The sequence below is a fragment of the Pelmatolapia mariae genome, linkage group LG4 (genome assembly GCF_036321145.2).
Source record: "Pelmatolapia mariae isolate MD_Pm_ZW linkage group LG4, Pm_UMD_F_2, whole genome shotgun sequence".
In the NCBI taxonomy this organism is placed as follows: domain Eukaryota; kingdom Metazoa; phylum Chordata; class Actinopteri; order Cichliformes; family Cichlidae; genus Pelmatolapia; species Pelmatolapia mariae.
This window is the reverse complement of record NC_086230.1, coordinates 16,835,314-16,850,152: the sequence shown is the minus strand read 5'-3', so window position 1 is coordinate 16,850,152 and position 14,839 is coordinate 16,835,314. Positions and strand designations below refer to the sequence as shown.

The following is a 14,839-nucleotide window of genomic DNA, read 5'->3' as shown; positions in this document are numbered from 1 at the left end:
GCAAACTAATTGAAATTAGTTTTAGGATAAAGAGAGCGGATAGATTAAAATGAAATGTATAAAATGATTCTTCATAAAATCTTAATACTCTATACCTGTGTGCTTTAGGCTTACAGGTGGTGCTCAAATCCATCATGAAGGCCATGATTCCTCTGCTGCAAATTGGCCTGCTGCTCTTCTTTGCCATCCTCATGTTCGCCATCATCGGCCTTGAGTTCTACATGGGCAAATTCCACAAAACCTGCTTCGACAACATAACAAGTAAAGGATTTTGTGTTTACACTTTGGCAATAATTCAGTCGGGATTAAGTTGCTACAAGTTTTCCTCAGAGAAGAGTGCACCTGTTCACGCTGAGGCAGACTTTAAATAGTTGCACTGCTAAAATTAGAACTTAAAATAGTACATTTTTGGTATACTGTGCTGTTTCTGCAGATGTAGCCTCATTCAACATCTGAAGTATTTGATGTTTCCTCAAGAGGGATTTAAAATTACTAAATACATTTGCGCATACATTGAATTTGATTGCTCATACTTGTTTTATCCCACTTTTACGCATGTTTAGAAGAGATCCGGGAAGAGTTTCCATGTGGGGTAGAGCCTCCATCTCGGCTGTGTCCAGGGGACACCGTTTGTAGAGAGTACTGGCTGGGACCAAACTACGGCATCACCCAGTTTGACAACATCCTGTTTGCTATTCTCACCGTTTTCCAGTGTATCACCATGGAGGGCTGGACTGACCTGCTCTACTATGTATGTCAAGCTGAACAGCATTTGCAACACTAGTACACATTCAGTGACCAACGTTTTGGCCACACCAGTGCACCCAGGAAAGCAGAGGATGTCTATGTAAAGGTGTTAAACCTAGCAAGGCAAAAATAAAAGACTTAATAAAGAAAGTCTTGTTCAAGAGAAAAAAAAATATGCTACAGCATTCTAAAATTCCACAAACCTGCTCTTATCATGTTTGCCTGTTAATTAATCTTAGAAAAAAAAATACAGTATCAGTTTATTTTGCTATCTGGTGATCATGGGAAAAAAAATATTTCTGTCATATTTTGTGGCTGTTTTTTATGGATTAAACCTTCACATTAGCTAAAATATCTATAACAAAACAACAAACAAACAGATCTAATGAAGTGCACCTTAGGTTAGCTTTCATGCTTGTCAGACTTATTTTTAAACAAACTCCTGTTAACAAACTGGAGTAAAATGTAAATTTTACTCCAGTTTGTTAACAGGAGTATTTTCACTCAAAGCCATTTGAGAGTGCATTCTCTAATCAAGTACAAAAATTAGACTGTTAAAACCTTCAACAATTTCACCTGTGCAAACTGCTTATCTACCTATTAAATGAGTACCAACAATGCCATCACTCATGTCCAAGACTGAATTGTTCCCTGCTGTCAGGGGCAACGGTTGCCGTGGAGACCAGAGGCAGATGAGGGTCTTTGACTGTTACTGTAGTCATCTGTTTTTCCCATCTCCTTTCCCTCTCCGTCCACCCAGTTCTTTTACCTTTCTCCCTCTGTCCTTCTCTTTCTCCCCTTATTCCTGCTTGTCTTCCTGTGTTCTGTCCCTCTCCCTCTGTGTCTCTCTCCTTCTGTCCCTCCTTCCCGGTGCTGCTCTATATTTAAAAAGGCCTGTTCAGCCCAAGTTATTCTTGCAGCTGCTTGGGAGGGGAGCAATAAAAGTTTAATGGTAGAAAAAGGGTCTGCGGTACATTGGGTACACAGCGGCGATGCCGGCTTACATGCAGGAAGAAGGAAAGCTGGAGGAGACGGGAAGGAAAAGGGAGGGAGGCTATGAGAAAGAGAGCTCGAAACAGGAAAGAAAAGCCCGGGTCTCAAGTTGGGATTGATAAAATCACTGTAAAGGTTGTTCAGTGACAGTGAGGAGATGGCTATGGAGAAAGGAATGAAGAAAAGGTTAAACTAGCATTGAGATAGATAAGGGAGGGATGAAAAGGCAGATGGAGGGTTTTCTTAAGGGGTTCCATAGGAGGAGGAGAGACAAAACAATAAGAACTGAATAAAGAATGATAATGAAAGAATGGTCTGTAAGGGAGGATGGTAGGGACCGAGAGCGAGAGAGCAAAGCATTTGTTATACATTATTTACTCTGTCGGAGTAGCTAAATAGAGTGGCAGATACGCATTTACTTACTGAGATGACTTAAAGCAAAATCATGTCATGCCTGCTTTTGTTTATGTTTCCATAAGTCATAGACAGCAGTTTAAAGCACATTGTTTCCACTCTTTAATGACAACGTCAAAGAATAAGTCACTAGGATAGCAGTAGGTTATTTTTAATTAGGCTATATAAAGCGTATTATATCTTTAACTTGGTGGTGGTGCAATGTGACAAAGCAGGGAGGTAGAGAATGAATTTTGATGCCTTCAGCTTTCAGCAAATCAAAATGTATATATAGCTACAGCTGCTCAGTTTTTCAGGTGTACCCACTTCGCTGATTTCAATGAATGAAAAAGGGTCATTAAAAAAAAAAATTCAACCTTTGATTCAAATTAATTGAAAAGTTCGTCTTATTAATATTAACCTTTGTTAAACTTCCCAAAGCTCACATTTATAAACCATTATCTAACATTATCTGGTTTCTTTTAATTCACTTTGTATCAAATACTCAAGTAAAGAGCAAAACATTGATTACTTATTAATTATGTTTGTGTGTGTGTGCGCGCGTGCACGTGTGTCCTCACGTGTGTTTCCAGAGCAACGATGCCTCAGGGAGTGCATGGAACTGGATGTACTTCATCCCCCTCATCATCATCGGCTCTTTCTTTATGCTCAACCTGGTGCTGGGTGTGTTGTCGGGGTAAGTTTATGTGCATGTGTAAATATATAAAAAGAAACAGTCCCAACGTGCTTTACAGAGGTCTCAGGTGATGAATGTTGATATCAAATGATGTCACACATTCGATGTGACGTGCAGGGTATATACTTGTGTCATGCGTGTGTCTGCAGCGAGTTCGCCAAAGAGAGAGAGCGTGTGGAGAACAGGAGTGAGTTTCTGAAGCTCCGAAGACAGCAGCAGATTGAAAGGGAACTTAACGGTTACCTGGAGTGGATCTGTAAAGCTGGTATGTATGACTGAGTGCATACCTGGCAACATTTGACCATATAAAAACACCTGACATGTATTACAGTGTAATACATGTCAGATGTCACAGCAAATTTCTGCTTAGATATTAACACTCAAACCACTGGAAATTCAGAAGACTTAATATATATTCAGCTGTAATTTTGAAGACCAGCTTGTGTGATGCTGGAATGAAAGTAAACCGTCACTTTTTCCTGGAACGTCAAAGTAAACATTTAAAAAATGAGGCCAAAAATCTCTTTTTGTGGATTTTATCATAAAAGCAACCACAGTAAACATGAGTTATAATCACAGAGATGACATTATCACAATCACTTGCACAACAGTTGTTATTCAGGGAAGAGGGATCCATATTACATTGTATTTTATAGTTATAGCTGAATACACACTGACACCTTAGCACTGACAAGTTTTGGTTTGCTGTTATTCAGAAGTTTCCCATTGCAGCTGCTCTATATGGATGTGCTTTCTTTTTGCCATTTTTTTCAATGTCATTTACCTTTAACATAACACATATCCAGTAAAGCAGTGACACAAATTTAATGGAACTTATAACACATATTATATCTTGAATATCTTACAGATTACAGACCCTTGGATAGAGAGTTTTGCCCACCTCTCTGGCCTGGTAGCAATCTGTTGAGGGCAGGAAATGTGAGAGAAAATAAGAGTAAAGGAGGGTCAAAGCGGCTAAAGGGGCGGATAGAGGGGACAGAGCTTTGATCTTCCTGAAAAGACAAATTTTACATAAAAACACAGAAGCTAAAAAAACAAAAGAGGGACTAATGAGTGAAACAGAGACATGATTTAAAAAGATGTATGAAGATGTTGTGGAACTTACACATAAATGTATAATATATTCACATTTTTGCTTGTGTGTTTTGTAGAAGAGGTCATCTTGGCGGATGATGAGAATGAAAATGAATATGATGGTATCAATTTCCTTTTTCTTTTCGAATGCAACATATAAATACGCATAAATGAATAGCTGAATTGTTTGGTTGTGGGTAAATGTATAAATATATTTGTACTGTATAACAGGTTCTCGTAGGAGAGCCACAAAGAACCACAAAAGCAAAGCTGAGCTTCTAAATTCAGAGGAAGGGGAGGGAGACCTGGGAGTAGGTAAGATGTGTTGTGTTTCTCTCTGTCTGTCTACCACACACACACACACACACACACACACAAAACAAAGCCATTTCACATCCCTTCAGAGAACACTGCATTTACTTGTTTTGTTTTTTTTCTGCATAAGCTCCCAAACCCTACACATTTCTACCACAGCTCTTAACCTAAACCTAACTTCATGATAATCTTGCTTTAAAACACACTTATTTCCCATTATGACTGTAAAAAGGGATTTATATCCCCACATTAAGAGTAGCACACAGGAGAAACAGACACACAGTCAAAGGCAAATCGCAGGTACACAGAGACGCTATCTTATCTTGCATATCAGCATTACCTGACCCTCCTCTCCATCCCTCTCCCGCCCTTCCCTCTCCTTTCTCCCTCTCTGCTGCTCTGCACTCCTAATGTTACATTTTCACTGTCCTCGAGCCCCTCATCTTTTTTCCCCTATCTTTAACCTGCCCTTGTTATCTCATTCCCGTTTCTCCGCTCAAACCATTTTTTCAGCACAGTCATTCTAGGCATTTCTCTAAGATTCTGAAAACGAACTTTTTTTCTTCATTCTTTAGAGCAATAATGGACATGGTGCAACCTAGAAATTCAAATTTGATAAGACAGGTTTGATCATGTGCTACCTTTAAGTGAATTATACATCAATTTGTACTTAAAAAGCAGATTCAGTGCCGGAAGGTTGATTGAATTGTAGTGTTCCAGCAAATAGGAGGTCCATCGATATAGTTGACTCTACTTTGGTAACCGTCCACTATAAAAGAATAATGCATTCTTTTACTCTCCTAATAAGTTACAGAAATAATGGGATGGGATCTTTTGCCTGTATTAAAAAAAAATACAGGCAAAAGATAGCATTAGCATTTTAGTGCCAGTGATTGTGTCACCTTTTTGGTCACTCATTGACTTCTTTTCATTTATGTCACAGTGCAGCTGTTGATACACGATGTGCCTCGTTTATCCTTTGTGAATGGTAGGTTCACCGTTTGCTCGTGCCAGCTTGAAGAGCTCCAAGCTGGAGGGATCGACTTTCAAGCGTCGGGAGCGGCGGTTTCGCTTCTTTATCCGTCACGTTGTTAAGTCCCAGGGCTTCTACTGGACCGTGCTGTGTTTGGTGGGCCTCAACACGCTGTGTGTGGCTGTTGTGCACTACGACCAGCCTGAACCACTTTCAGATTTTCTGTGTGAGTAGGAGGTGAATGCTTGCATACTTAGTGCAAGCATGGGCCGATTATCTCCGCAAATGCACAAATACTTTCATCACAGATTATTGGAAAAGGAGTGGGTGAGCAAATTCTTCATTAATGTGGCTAAATCCATGAAAGAGCTGACCCAGTCATTTAACACAAGCGCATCCAAGCACACACAGTTTTCCTCTCATGCAGACTAAGTCTTTTTCAAAAATGGTTCTGGGGCAAATACACACACAGAGACTCGCTCAGGTTTTCACCCTCGTCTCTTTTTGTGTTCTTCCCTCTGTGCAGATTATGCCGAATTCATCTTCCTGGGAATATTCTTGACAGAGATGTTTGTAAAACTGTACGGTCTGGGCAGACAGGCCTACCTCAATTCCTCCTTCAACTGCTTCGACTGCATTGTGAGCCCCTCTCAGCTTGGGTCCACACCCAATAAAAAATAACACAATGTACAAACTCATAAGCGGGTCTATAGATGGGCTTTACACCTGTGGGATGAAAACAATACATGAAAAAACCCTCTGCTATAGACTTTACACAAACACAAATGTGCCATACTGCATGCTGATGTCTGTAGATTATTTGCTGAGTATAATAAATAACTATGTATAATTGCATATGCTTACATTTATATTAGGTGATATGTGGTAGCATATTTGAAGTCCTTTGGTCCATCATCCAACCGGGCACATCGTTTGGCATCAGTGTGCTACGAGCTCTCAGGTTATTGAGGATCTTCAAAGTCACCAAGTGAGTCACTTGTAATACAGTAATGATTATACATTAAATAAAGGACATGGTATTATCATCATTTCCATGTGTCTGTTTCCCAGGTACTGGGCGTCTTTGCGTAACCTCGTCGTGTCTCTGCTCAATTCCATGAAGTCCATCATCAGCTTGCTCTTCCTGCTCTTCCTCTTCATAGTCGTCTTTGCGCTGCTGGGCATGCAGCTCTTCGGAGGACAGTCAGTGTCTCTCTCCTTCCCCTTTAACAGCCATGATTTAATTTTCTGCTAACCTATTGGTTTTTGCTAATTGCCAGTTGACCTAAGGCAGTTTTTCAGAGCGCTGGTTTTTCAGACAAACATTTGTTGTGCTTGCCTCTGGCTCTCTCAGTCGTTCTCTCTATGCTCACTGTTTTCTCAGCTCCTATTATATATATATTTTTTCATTCTTTCACTGCTAGGTTTAATTTTGAAAATGGCACCCCTCCAACCAACTTCGATACATTTCCCGCAGCAATAATGACGGTGTTCCAGGTAAGCAGAGGAGAGCGATGTACTGTAAAAGGAGAAAAGGGGAGGGAGAGGCTAGTGGAGGGAGAAAAAGCTGCAAAATAGAAGACAAAGCTGGATTAAAGCTAAACGCTGAAAGGACTAAAGAGGATTTGCACACGAGGAAGTGATATAAAATGTAAAATGCTACTCTAGAACCCTTAAAGATTATTAGGTGGGAGCATAATTCTGCTAAAACTTGTTCAAATATTTAAGTAGTGTGTAAAAGGGTGAGTCTGTTCTTTGATTATAGCATTTTGAGCAAATATGTGGATGTGAGAGTGCTCGTCATAGCATCGTCTGAATATTTGTGTATGTTTGCCAGATCCTGACCGGCGAGGACTGGAATATGGTGATGTATGATGGCATCAAATCTCAGGGTGGAGTCAACAAGGGCATGGCCTTCTCCGTCTTCTTCATTGTACTCACGCTTTTTGGCAACTGTATCCCTTGACAGTGACATTGCAGATAAGCCTACATGAATGCGCAGCTCTCAGATATTTAGAGTGGAGACATTTGTAGCTGTGTTTTACACATTTTTACTTTACTCTCAGTAAAAAGTCATACAAAGGTTAAATGCAGATTTTTTTTTACAGTTTTCTTTAGGACAGCCTAAAAGGTGGAATAGTTAGAATGCTTCTTTCGACCTATTGCTGTTTGCTGTTGTTTTGTAGTTGCGGTTACTCTGAATAGAAGTGCTACTTTTTTTCTTAGCCTGACTTCCTTTAATCTTTTTTTTGGCATATCGATATTGAAGCAATTAGTCTTGCATCGAGACATCGAGACATTGCACAGAAACCATCCGACAAACAACCTGCATGATGGTCTGCCTGAGAAGCTCAATTTACTGCAGGGGCCAGGCGCTCTCCAATGGTCACTTGCAAGAGCTTCAGTCAGTGTTGTATTTACTGTTTTATTCACTGACAAACTGTTCTTTGGCACGGCTGACAAAAGATCAAAGTGAGAACGTGTAAGAAAAAGAACAATCTCTGAGAAATAGTCATGCTTCTTCTATTCATGCTGGACTGAGGGCAGAGTCAGCTCTTCATCTTCAGCTACAGAGTGATATTATGTACAATCTCAGTTCTACAAAGGTTTTGATGCAGTGGACAAACCCATATATAACATAGAAAACATATTAAATGTTAAAACTGGGACATTTTACTGCTTTATAAAAAATACTGGCTCGTTTTGAATTTGAAGGTGGCAACATGTCTCACAAAAGTTGGGATGGGGCAACAAAAGGCTGGAAAAGCAAGTGGTCTAAAAAGAAACACCTCAAGGAGTTTGCACCCAGTTAGGTTCACTGGCAACAGGTCAGTAACATAATTGGGTGTAAAAAGAACATGTCAGAGAGTGAGAGAGTCTCTCAGAAATAAAGATGGGCAGAGGTTCACCAATCTGCAAAAAACTGTCAACAAATTGCAGAACAGTATTAGAATACTTTTCCTGTAATAATGCAAAATTTTGAGGGCTTTGAATATCTGATCATCTACAGTGCATAATATCATGAAATACAGAATCCAGAGGAATCTCTGTGCACAAGGGACATGTTATGTAGCGCTGTGTGGAAACACAGGGAAGCACACAGCAGACAGGGACGATGTGACAACAAGCGGAGGAATACAGAGAACCTAAATGCACACAGGATCTTGAGAGGAAGGGAAACAGCAGGGAACACCGCTGGAATTAATACAGCCTAACAGGACAGGGAAGCAAAACTGAACACAGAGAACACAGGATGAGAGACTGTCAAAATAAAACAGGAAGTACGATAACACTTGACACTGGGAAGCAGACTAACTAAGGAGACAGAAAGGGAACACCGAATGTGGAGACAAGAGTTAAACAAACATGAAGACAAGGCTGACAAAAACATGCAACACAGGAGAGGCATGGAAACAGAACCTAAAGACCAGATGACAAAACTAAGACCAGAAACTACAAATATAACACAAATAAGAAAAACAACTAAAAGAACCAGAACCAGGAATATATACATTAAATCTTCGAATATTAAATAAATCAGAATCCGAAGGGTTCAAATACAAAAGCAGGACAAACAGGACAGGACAAACCTGAAATGGATGCTCGCCTTCAGGTGGCACTGAATTAAAAACAGGCAGAATTCTGTCATTCTGTCAATCATTGCCTGGGCTTGGGAACACTTCTAGAAATCCCTTTCTTTGCCACGCAGGTTAAAGCTCTGTTAGGCACAGTTCATGATCTAGATTGCTAGCATTTTGTCAGTAATTAAAATAGTATATTTTCTCAGGTTAAACATTTGATATGTTTTCTTTGATATACTGTGAATAAAATATGGGTTTTATTAGATTTTCAAACCACTGCATTCTGTTTTTATCTACATTTTGTACAACGTCCCAATTTTTCTGGAATTGGGATTATAATACCAAAGCGATTGTCAACAGGTATCTAATCAGCACAACACAGAGATGTCACTGTCATATTCCTAATTGAGATTCCTGGCATATACTGACACTGACCTGTGTTGTCATCTGTAAGTCGAACCAACCACTGTTAAGGGATCTGTATCAAGGATGATACTGTAGCAATAATGATAAGCTGCAATCCAATACATCAACTTGCCAAGAGGTACATTATAATATAAGTGGCTTAGCCAATTATTTTGTGTACATTTTGTATTCTCTTGCACAAACAATCTCCCAGATGCTGGATTGCTTTTAACTCTGTGTTCAGACACTCTGCTGAATGTGTTCTTGGCCATCGCTGTGGACAATCTGGCCAACGCACAGGAACTGACCAAGGTATAGTACCGTCTAATATGAGTGCAGTTTCTTACACTAACACATTAACCACGAGTTATCCTCCTCTAATCAATGAACTTCTTCTGCTTCCCTCATGTGAATTTTTCCTGCCTTTATCATATTTGGGTTTTGATTTATTTTCTAATCCACATTTGCAGGATGAACAGGAAGAAGAGGAAGCTGCCAATCAGAAGATTGCCCTGCAGAAAGCCAAGGAAGTGGCTGAAGTTAGCCCACTATCTGCTGCAAACCTCTCCATTGCAGCGTGAGTCTCTGTCTCTATTACTTCTGTGTCACCATCTGGGAGTCAAGTAGTTATGTTGGACTCAGCACATTGGAAAGTGGACGGTATAGCATAGTTGAGTGTTTGAAGTCAGGAAAACCGTCAGTGAACCATAATCTGTTCAACTTTGGATTCTTAAAACATCACTTCATCACCTTATGACCTTGTGGTGATGTTGGTGATTGCAAATAGTCTTTCATCTCAGTGAGCTTTATTGACTAATTACCCTTCAAAAGTACACAGCCCCACTTTTTCCTTAGAATTGCAATATATTCATTGATCAAATAGCATCTTCCAAACTGACTTTTTTCTGTTTCAATATAAAATTTAAAGTTCATGAATGTAAAAATTCTCTGTATATTTTGCCATTTTGTCACCATAGTGGAATAAATCATGTCTTCATCTATCTGGCAAGAAGAAAATTGGGGATAGCCTAAACACACATATACTTTCTTCTCGTCCTTCTCTCTGTCATCTCTTTCTTCTCCTTTACTTTTCGTCTTAGTCTTTGATCCCTTTTCTCTGTACACACAAGGCTCTGTACTTTCACGTCTGGTAAAGTTCACACACTTTGCTCTCAGACGCAAATACGTGCATGAAAATACGTTCAGCACAACACAGGGGTACCATGTTTGCTTTTAAATACCATACATAATAGCACAGTCGTGTCCTTACCATTTTGGTGTGTGAGACTGTGCTCACTCATTGTCACTCGCAGGTACAATGAACAAACATGCCCTAGAGTTTTAGCTCAATACACTCACACGTACATATGCTTATTAACATTTCCATCATTTCATGAATCGCTTAGGTTCTTGTTACTGTTTGTGCTGTGTAGTGTGCTTCACTATGAAGTGACCATCTGTGTCTGTGTAATCAGTTTAATTTACTTGGAATTATGATATAAATATGTCTTATTTTCACTACAGTGTATGTGTATCTGTCTGTATGTGTGTGTGTGTGTGTGGATGTATGTGAGTGTGTGAGAAAAGAAGTTTTCAGGTAATGTTGGTTTGGTATAATATCCAGCATTTCTTCCCTAGGTTACCATGGTTGTTTGTCCAAATTTATCCAGAAAAACAACCTTCACAAACCATGCTGCTTAATTGCTTGAATCTTTTGAAAGCAGACTGTAGGACAGAGGTTTACCACAGAGTCTCGGTTAAGCTCTAAGCATTGTAGGGCTGTAGACTGCCTTACGTTCTACTGTGCCAGTGTAAATCCAAATCCCTAATTTCTGTGGTGCAAATAAAAGAAAGAGAGAGATAGAGACAGAAAGACATTTAAATTCAAGAGGAGATCGTCCCTGTTTTCCCAAGGAGGGATTTTAAACTTGGGGACATCAGTGGTGCATGAAGAATCTCTTAAGAAGATATGGCAGACTCAGAGAAAACTACGTAAAACCAGTTGTAAGGCAACACAAGTCCAGTTTGTACTCTCAAAAGGAAACTGCCCTCTTTTAAACAGCCATGCATTCTAAACAGAGTGCAAAGACATTTTAGGAAGTATTATTCTAGTGATAGTGAATAATTTTTTAAAAAGTTTCAGCACTGTGTTTTCAGTAAGCTTAAAGAAGCCTTTGGAAATAATAAAAATCATATTAAATTAGGTTGTCCTTATAGATTTGGTCCTTTAAATTATTTGCGTGCTATTTTGTGTTATGGAAGAGGATCATGCAGAAATTCTGAATTCAGAAATAAATTCATGACCAAAATGTATCTACTTTTTTAAGTGCCCCTAACCCTCTTTAAGACAAAGCAGAGCATTTCATATTTAAAATGTTTATTTTTAAATCTTACTGTAAGCTTTTCAGGGTTTATCAGTTTTCAGTACAGTTCAAAAATATGCAGATATTACATGTTTTATTAAAATTTTAAAACATGTTGTCATAATGCCAGTGTATGTTGTCATGTAGGATATACCCACAGGACCATATTTTGGTAAGTATTTTTTTAATGTAGCAGCTTCAGTGGAAAAAGAGAGTGAAGGGTAAACATGTGCAGTACATTATAAAGAAGTAAAACTGATCAGCGCACAACAGCAGCACTTGGGAAGGGGAAATGAGTTATAGAAGAAAATGGATTTTGTTGAGTGTGTGTGTGTGTGTCTTTTGTGTCTGTGTGTACGAAGGGTTGCATTCCAAAATGCTTAAATTTTTGACAAAAAATATTCTAAGATTCGCTTCCATTTTTGGATTTCAGGATTATAGTTTACTTTTTTAGTAGTCTAGACATGTAACACTTTTGTCTTGGATAGCGATCATTTTTTTAGAGTTGGCACTTTGTGTTTTTTTCCTTTCTTTTGAAAAAATAAATGGATAGCCCATTTTGGAATGAAATCCTCCTTCTGTTCTTTTGTGTCATCTCACTCACCAGCTGTTTCCCTCCTCAGCAACAAAGTACACAGTGAGTGTCACAACGCTTCTGACCCCTTTCTGGACTGGTATTTATTTATTTGTTTATTCATTTATGACTTCCTTCTGTTTATTGACTTTACAACCATTCCTTGCTTTTTTCATGTTTTAGATCTCTATCCTTTTCTTGGCCCTTTGTTCGTAACGTCTTTTTTTTCCCAAATTATTGTACATATCTGGCTTTTTTTTTTAGCTTTTTCTTTATGTTGGCTTATTTTTTAAAGTACTGTTTCTGTTGCCTACGGCTGTTGCTTTATTGTCATTGACTGTTGGCCCTGAGAGAAAAGTGAGTTAAAGTTGGTAGAAATTTTGGAGGGTAAGAAAGGAGGTGGTCACTGACAGTTTGGGGGTGTTTTTATCTCATCTTTTTGCAAAAACAGGAAATCAGTTATTCTAACTAATATAAACCATTCAATTCAGCTCAATGGCTATTTTTGCTCTGCACGAAATCTGTCCGTTAAATTGTATGTACTTTAGCATGGGGTGATTAGTTGTGTATAATTTGAACAAATTCTGACCTTGCCTCAGTGTTATCCTCCACACTGTTTCCCACGTGGTTTACCAAAATAGGGCCATCCTGCCTTGTGCTTTGGCAAGCTGTGCAGATGCCCAAAGCCTTGTTCTGTTAAGAGCTGCCTTGTTTTATAGGTCCAGTCAAATGACCCTTTAAGTGTCTGTGGCCCCCAGTGTGTCTTTATGTCCTTGCTATTTGATGTACTTATATTTTTAGTGTTGGTTTCCACTTCATCATTCTCATGTCTTTGTGCGTTCATTTGCATAGCATCAAGTCTTAAAGCAGGTCTTAACGAGGCCAATCCCTTTCTCCCTTTTCCACCATGCTTCATTTTGCAGCAAGGAGCAGCAGAAGAACCACATTAAGGGAGTCAGCAAGTCAGTGTGGGAGCAGCGCACCAAGGAGCTGAGGAAGCAGACTCTGGCATCCAGCCGCGAGGCCCTCTATAACGAATTGGACGCAGATGACCGCTGGAAGGCAAGGACAGGGAGGGAGGAGCACAACAATGTAAAGGAAAAGGCAAAAAGGGCCCCTAGACTTGTGCTATCAGTGTACACAAGTTATGGCCACGAGTGTTGATGATGACTTTTATTGGTTTTCATTTGTTCTTGTTAATCATTTATCGGTGGCTTATTTACCAACTATGGTCTAAGTATTGGTTGGAAATTTCCAATATATAACTGAAATGTAGGTCTTCTAAAGTTTTGCCTCCTCTCATGAATTACATATTTTAAAATTATTCCTTCTGTGCTGTTTCGCTGTCCATTCGTTTCCTTGCAGGTCAACTATTCACGTCACATCCGTCCAGACATGAAGACCCATCTTGATCGACCCTTAGTGGTGGACCCCCATGAAAATCGTAATAACAACACAAACAAGACAACTGGCAACAACTCAGACTTCTGTGTCAGCCAGCACCATCCTGAGCACCATGGCCAAGTGGGAGGGGATGGTGGAGGAGGTTCAGGTCCACCCAGACCTCCCATGGAGCGGGGAGAATCCACGGAGAGTAGACGGAGCCGCAAAAGTGAGCATCACCACAGCTCTCATGTCCGTCTGGATGCTACAGTGATTCCTGGGCCGGGTTCAGAGGAGAGGCTACCCAGGCGCCATCACCACACGCGGACTGGGAGTCGAGGAGGAGGGCAGTCCGAACACAGGAAGCCAAGGTCACATCGAAAGAATGCTGAAGATGGTGAGGAAGGTGGGGGAGGAGCTGGAAAATCTGGAAGACATAAGAACAAAGGAGTGGATGGGAGTGGGGAAGGAGGAGAGCATGAGCGAGCAGGCAATGGCGGTGAGAAGAGGTCAAGAAGAAGCCGGCGTGGAAGCCAAACAGAGGGCGAGGGGAAGCGGATGTGCTCACACAGAAGGAAGTATGTCATTCATTTTTCATTTTCCAGTCATCCTTTTTACAATGTCCTCTAATCTGATGTCTGTAATTCTTTCTTTGACCTCTTCCTAGGGACTGCAGTGTGCCAAACCTATCTACCACACGGCCCATCCAAAAGAGTCTCTCAAGGCAGAATAGCCAGTACAGTGAGGACATGGACAACCTCATGAACACCAAACTGGTGTCTGGTTCTACACCACCTAGCGAGGGTCGCCCCTATCCAGTGGCCAGTCACACTGTCACCCCTGGATTTGGATCTGCCCTTCATCTTGCTAACAGTGGCACTCGTGGAAGTTTGGTCACGTTAGATAGTTATGGGAATGTCGGACATCACCGTGCAAACAGTGTGATCAGGCTGCCCCACCCTGATTATACTGCTGTGGACATGCCCATTTTTCCATCCACCAATGCCATACTGCAAGGTAGGGGTGAATGGATGTGTTTTTCTTTTCTTTTGTATTTCTTCTGCTACTTTATAGCTCTTTACAATGTTTTCCTCCTACCTTCAGTTAATAAAAATGCCAACACTGAACCTCTGCCACCTCCTACAAATGATGATGAGGAAGGAGGGGAAGGAGGGCCTAGGCCCATGCCTCCATATAGCTCCATGTTCATCTTCTCGACCACCAATCCGTAAGTGATATGTACTAACAATTATCAACGCACAGGCTAGCACACGTAGTATATGCACACAATGCAAACTGAAACACACTGTCTCATAATTA

General features: G+C 40.2%; 1 protein-coding gene across 9 annotated transcripts in view; it reads left to right on the top strand.

The window, feature by feature from the left end:
- Nucleotides 1-14,839, top strand: part of cacna1aa (calcium channel, voltage-dependent, P/Q type, alpha 1A subunit, a) — an 85,066-nt gene that overhangs the window by 32,341 nt on the left and 37,886 nt on the right. For 5 of the 9 annotated variants that reach the window (XM_063471634.1, XM_063471640.1, XM_063471633.1 and 2 more), the window contains exons 5-23: nt 109-261; nt 564-751; nt 2,727-2,830; nt 2,980-3,095; nt 4,003-4,047; nt 4,157-4,240; nt 5,233-5,439; nt 5,740-5,852; nt 6,089-6,201; nt 6,285-6,416; nt 6,638-6,710; nt 7,051-7,168; nt 9,444-9,511; nt 9,670-9,776; nt 12,186-12,236; nt 13,060-13,228; nt 13,502-14,097; nt 14,187-14,536; nt 14,624-14,747. In XM_063471634.1, coding sequence (XP_063327704.1) covers nt 109-261; nt 564-751; nt 2,727-2,830; nt 2,980-3,095; nt 4,003-4,047; nt 4,157-4,240; nt 5,233-5,439; nt 5,740-5,852; nt 6,089-6,201; nt 6,285-6,416; nt 6,638-6,710; nt 7,051-7,168; nt 9,444-9,511; nt 9,670-9,776; nt 12,186-12,236; nt 13,060-13,228; nt 13,502-14,097; nt 14,187-14,536; nt 14,624-14,747 — 2,911 coding nt within the window. The remainder of the gene's footprint in view (nt 1-108; nt 262-563; nt 752-2,726; nt 2,831-2,979; nt 3,096-4,002; nt 4,048-4,156; nt 4,241-5,232; nt 5,440-5,739; nt 5,853-6,088; nt 6,202-6,284; nt 6,417-6,637; nt 6,711-7,050; nt 7,169-9,443; nt 9,512-9,669; nt 9,777-12,185; nt 12,237-13,059; nt 13,229-13,501; nt 14,098-14,186; nt 14,537-14,623; nt 14,748-14,839) is intronic. The other 4 variants (XM_063471642.1, XM_063471639.1, XM_063471635.1 and 1 more) reach the window with 3 other exon arrangements.